General features: G+C 37.6%; 1 protein-coding gene across 5 annotated transcripts in view; it reads left to right on the plus strand.

Annotated features, from left to right (window-relative positions):
• The window catches only part of CHN1 (chimerin 1), a 61,721-nt gene extending 56,872 nt beyond the window's left edge, over positions 1-4,849 (plus strand). For all 5 annotated transcript variants that reach the window (XM_044669775.1, XM_044669776.1, XM_044669778.1 and 2 more), the window contains one exon: positions 4,061-4,849. In XM_044669775.1, the coding sequence (XP_044525710.1) occupies positions 4,061-4,232 (172 nt within the window). In that variant the 3' untranslated portion in view covers positions 4,233-4,849. The remainder of the gene's footprint in view (positions 1-4,060) is intronic.
• The last annotated feature ends 1,244 nt before the right edge of the window (positions 4,850-6,093 follow it).

The raw sequence follows: 6,093 nt of genomic DNA on the forward strand, positions 1-6,093 counted from the left end.
GAGGGAGGGAGAGAAGGAAAGAGGAAGGGAGAGAAAGGAAGAAAGACCTAATAGTTCTGAGATAGAAGCTTCATAGAGATGAAGAAATGGATTCCTGGTAGATGCTAATAGAATTTCAGTTTCTTGGAGCAGGGAATATTTCTCCTTTGCATTTATGCACTGAATGCCTAGCATAGTACTATAACGTAACAGAATAAGGCACACAAATGTATGATTGGTTGACTGTTAAAAGTGTGGGCTTTTGAGCAGTTAGTAGAGCCAAGCCTTCAGTCAGAAAGATCTGGGTTCAAATTTGATCTCAGCTGCTTCTTAGTTGTGTGACCCTGGGTGAGTCACTTAACTCCATTTGCCTAGCCCTTACCTATCTTTTGCCTTAGACAAAATACTTAGTATTAATTCTAAGACAGAAAATTAAAGTTTCTTTTAAAGTGTGGGCTTGGACAGAATGGGTAGCTGAGGACCATAGGTGTTGTATTTTTATATCTGTGTGGCCCATCCTGATTCTATGAGGCAACCCTTGAACAGTATGATGATTTGTTTTATTCATTGACATAGGACAATGAGGGGGTGATCCTGGTTCCCATATACAATTGTGCCTTTATTAGTTAGAAAACGGAGTTATATTAAAATCCCACATATAAAACAAATCCAATATGTATAAAAGTACTGATTGACAAAATATATTAAGAAATTATTATCTACCTATCAAAAGGATCAGCCATATTTTCACAAGAAGCTCAGGCCCCTTAGCACCCTTAAAATGTGATTCAATTTATAAAAGGTTAACACATGCACAGATCTGATAAGATGCCTATCAGACAGTTGTTAAACATCCTATTTAGACAGAACAATTATCCTTACCTATAGCCAAGTTCTTGTTTGTTAGACGAGACTTATGAGGGTCAGTCTAGGAAAATTTCCAGGTTGTGAACAGCTTAGCAATAAGGGTACACATGTCCTAAAGAAGCCTCTTCCTCAGGTCAAAGTAAAAGGTAGACAAGGAACAAAGGCATCTGACCTTTCTGTTGTGAATTAAACATGGCAACTTCCGGGGAAACCCATGACCCAAATCTCAGTGAGACACACTGAGATGAAAACTGCAAGAACTGGGAAGGAGTTGCTCAAAGAGCGGCAGCAGCATTCTACACAAGCAAAGAGAATGCAGTCTTGATTAGGGCAGAAACAAGTTTGACAAAGCAATATCTATTTGTGGTTACCATTGCCCAAAATATTCACATTCTGCCAAACACATGAACAGAGGGTACAGTACAAAGAATGGAACGTCAGATTCTAGCGTGGAAAATTTGGAGCAACAAACTACCTTTCAAATTTGAGAGTCTGACTTTCTTTTTTAATCTCTCTGCTTAATTTGTTTTTCTCATAACCCTCACCTTCTATCTTAGAATCGATACTAAGCAACTGTTCCAAGACAGAAAAGCAGTAAAGGTTAGGCATTTGGAGTTAAGTGACTTTCTCGGGGTCACCCAGCTAGGAAGTGAGTCCAGATATGAAACCAGGACCTCCCGTCTCTATCCACTGAGCCACCTCGCTGCCCCTGTCCCTGCTTAAAAAGGAGTCCATTGTTTTGGATGAGTATTACTGATGCTGGTGCTAGTTAGAGTCCAATGGCTTGGTGGGAGAAGCTTAGGAGAAGAAGGGAAAGGATAATTAGCCTCTTTCTCTTACTTCTCAGAGTCTGATTCTATATGCAAAAATGATGGGTATAGAGGCTGTTGCATATGATTTCTCAGCCACTCTAACGTCTCTCCAATCTGAAAAGATCGAGTTTCTTAGTGGTTTAAAAATCACATGGTCAATCAAAAAGACAAAAATATGAGAACAGCAACAAAATTATAACAAAAACAAGTTTGACAAATGCCTGGTAAGTGCAGAGGATGGGGCCAGACAGATGGTAGTTTATAAGCATATAAGGAATCTTTCTGGAATAAGAGATTAAATGGGCCTGAAGCAAAAACAGTTAAATATTTTCATAATTTATGAGCTTCTCCAAAATGAGTGCTTAGTCCTTTTTTTTACAGAAGACCAGATGTTTCTTCCATGTTACTTTAGAACCTTTATTTAATGTGTGTTACCTCAGGTATAGGTCAAAGTTTGCTTCCAGTTGGCATGTTAATCCAGTGACCCTCCCCCTTAAAAAATGTTTATTCTTCATCAATGTGTCTCTTAACCGAGGTCTATTTGAGATGAAGGACTGTCATATAGGCAGTGAATTTTGTCTTCTTAGGTGGTGGAAGGTGAAGTCAAGAGGACGTGGATTCAAATTCCAATTCTGATGCTTGAGTCCTGTACATTTATTAGGGCAGCTAGGTGGTGCAGAGGATATAGCACTGGACTTGGAATCCTCTTCAGAAGTTCAAATATGATCTCAGATACTTCCTAGCTATGTGACCCTGGGCAAGCCACTTAACTCTGTTTGCCTCCATTTCCTCATTTATAAAATGAACTGGAGAAGGAAATGGCAAACCTCTCCAATATATTTACCAAGAAAACCCAAAATGGGGTCATGGAGTATCAGATACAACTGAAAAAAAAATACAACGAGGATGCTTACTACCTTGGCCAGGTCACTTAATTATCCTGGGTCTCAGGTTCCTCATCTATAAAATAAAATGAAGAGATTGGGCCAGATGGTCTCTGAGGTCCCTTCCAGTCCTAGATCTATGATGCTATGCCAAGGGGAATGAAAATGACTCACTCATTTTGGCTCTTTCCCAAAATTCACCTTCAAAATGATTCAGTCCCCAGGGTCTCTCAGCTTTATAGCTGAGTATAATGCAGTATGCCAAGCTGAAAATGCTCTTTCAAATCAAGTCCATGGAACCCTTTCCATCATTTCCATCATTTATGTACCCATAAAGCTAAGGCACAGGAAAATGAAGAAAGTTACGTGAGCATAAGCAAGTCACTTAAGCTCTCCCCATTTCCTCATCCATAAAATGTGGGTGATTATATCTCCTCCACTGTCCTCATGGGGCTGTTGTATGGAAAGTGCTCTGTTATACCTTAAAGTACTATATAAGGCATTATTACTCATTTTCATGGGGAAAACAGAGACAGGATGGAGTCCACTTAGTCCAACACATTAATTCAGGGCTGAATGCTCAGTGAATTCTGTGAAGTTTTCATGTCAATCATTAAATGAATTCATTTAAGGAAAATAAATAGGTGGAGATTTGCATTCAAGTGATGTGAGGTTGGCCCCCATCATTTTAAGAGAACTTGCCATGATAAATTTAGAGGAAAATATGGACAAGAGCTGCACAGAACTAACAGGCATAGACGTGTGGCGATCTGCATCACTGAAGAGAATTCTCCCCTCGGTGAGATCACCGGGCCATTGAAGAAGTAGAACAATTATTCAGAAGTAATTCAGCCCTAACTCTTTTCTTCTTAGCTCTATGCTCATAATAAAAATACTCTTCATTTAGTAATTGGTAAATTAAGGCAATTGCTTTTATTAAACTCAATCTATTAGAGAAGGCAACTGAAACATAGCATAAGGCACATTGAACTTGGAGTCAGAATAACTAGATTTGAATGCTGGCTCTGCTTCATCTTTCTCATTCTTAAATTTCAGATCATAATATCAGCATTTCCTATTTCACAGGGCTGCTGTGAGCATTTGATGATTTTATTTAGGTATGTTTTATAAAGATATAGATATACACATATAACATATACATAGAGAGAGAACTTTATAAATTGTGAGCTGCTATATAAATGTTGCCTAACAATCTCCCATTTTAAAGATGAGAAAACTGAGGTCCAGAGAAATCTGTAAATATCTATATAGATTTAGAGCTAGAAACTAACCTAGAAGATGTCTGGTTCAACTTCATTTTATAGATGAAGACACTAAGGCTTAGAGAAAGTAAATGACTTGCTAATGATCAAAAAACTAGCAAGTATCCATCAGGAACAGGCATACAGCGTAAGTTGGCTATTTTTGTCCACTCTTGCTGTCTCCTGAAGAAATAAACTTATAGTTAATAATGAGGACATTTTTGACAGCAACTGTGCTTGTTTTATTTTTCTTCAGGGTAACTCTTCACGAAAAGGAGAACCTCATGAATGCCGAGAATCTTGGAATTGTCTTTGGACCCACCCTCATGAGATCCCCGGAACTAGATGCAATGGCAGCCTTGAACGATATACGGTATCAGAGACTGGTGGTGGAGATGCTTATCAAAAATGAAGACATTTTATTTTGAATTTTTCCTTTTTTGCATAAAGAGAAGAGAGCTATGTTCTACAGATGAAGGAATGTTTTATAGTCATTTAATTGGCTCTTCTAGCTGAATTATTTCTTGATTAGAGCTTTGGGTATGCACCAGATAAAAATGAAGGAATCTTATGTTGTTTGTGTAGTGCCACTCAGCTGTCCTTGTCCAACAATTAATGCCTAAGCTCCAGTACTAGTAATCCTGGGTGTTTATCATGTTAAAGAAAACTCAAGCTATTGCATGATTGGCTCCCTTTTGGGATAGATCTCTATACTAAAGAAACAACAAAACAACACAGCTTCTTCATCCTGGATAGTCTGTGGTTGTAATTCAGCATGTTTCTCAGCGTAAACCTGTTGTGATTTCGCTTTTATGTTCTAGGTCATTAGTTTCTGATACTTACAAAAAAAAATATGGTTGAAACAGTACCTTGGGCTCACGCATTGCCATTTCCTATTATCATTTGCCAACTATTATTGAGTGGTTTATTTCTGGTTTCTCTCAGCTCTTCTATCATGTAGTACGTTGTTTCCAACAAGAAAAAAATGTGTTTTTTGATTGTTACTTTAAGCAGTTATCCATGCCAATAAAATGTACAACACTGAGCATTTCCTTTTATTATTATTATTATTATTGTTGGTTTTCAGTTGTAATTTTGTATTTTTATCTGGCATGCTTATATTAATTTATTAAATTTTGCTTTTAGAAATCCAAAAACATTGATAGCTTTATTTTTTAATTAATGAAAGCATTTAAGCATTTTTCTCAACTTAGTCATTGTAAAACATTGCATCTCACCTTTATAAAGGTTCCTGGTAGAAAGTGGAACCCAGAATATTTTCCAAGCTCTTAGGCAGAAAACTGGCAAGAGAAAAAATGAGTCTTTTTTTCTGTTTATTGATATAACTTAGTGCTAATACATGCAGTTAGCATCATTAAAAACCTGGCTACAAATAATTTTTATAACTGAACCTCTGATTTAAACGATGAAGAGAAAACTCCCTCTACAAGTGCAGCCATTTCTCAAGAACTTAATAGCATTACAGAACTAATGGGGTACTAAGAGGTTTGCCCAACCCAGTGTTATACAGCTAGACCCCCTGCAACTGAACTAAACACAAATCGTTCTATCCACTATGCCACCTTGTCTCTAAAAGGTATACCAAGTACCCAAATAGTTTCTAGACTGTTCAAGAAAAAGTAGAGAATATTGATGCATAAAATTTAGATTGTATTTTCTCATATTTATAATATCACTGAAATTGATATTCTGGCACTTTCAAGAATATCTCAGCAAAGGGGCAGTTGGGTAGCTCAGTGGAGTGAGAGTCAGGCCTAGAGACGGGAGGTCCTAGGTTCAAACCCAGCCTCAGCCACTTCCAGCTGTGTGACCCTGGGCAGGTCACTTGACCCCCATTGCCCACCCTTACCACTCTTCCACCTATGAGAAAATACACCGAAGTACAAGGGTTTAAAAAAATTTAAAAAAAAAGAATATCTCAGCAAAAGACACAAGGAATTTTAATAAAGTATGAGACTAAGATTCAAGGTGGCACAGTGGGTAGATCTCAGAACCTGGCATCAGGAAAACTTGAGTTTGAATCCAGCTTAGATACTTACTAGATACATGACCCTGGGTAAGTCATTTAACCCCTGTTTGCCTCCATCTCTTCGACTGTAAAATTGAGCTCATAATAGGACCTACTTCTTAGGGCCATTGAAAAGATCAAATGAAGAAATTTGTTTAAAATTAGTTAGCACAGTGCCTAGCACATAGTAAGGGCTACGTAGATAAATTTTTTAAAGATCAAGTAGAAGAGCTCAGCTAATATTTAATTTAGGGAGACAT

Source organism: Gracilinanus agilis, chromosome 3 (assembly GCF_016433145.1).
Source record: "Gracilinanus agilis isolate LMUSP501 chromosome 3, AgileGrace, whole genome shotgun sequence".
Lineage (NCBI taxonomy): Eukaryota > Metazoa > Chordata > Mammalia > Didelphimorphia > Didelphidae > Gracilinanus > Gracilinanus agilis.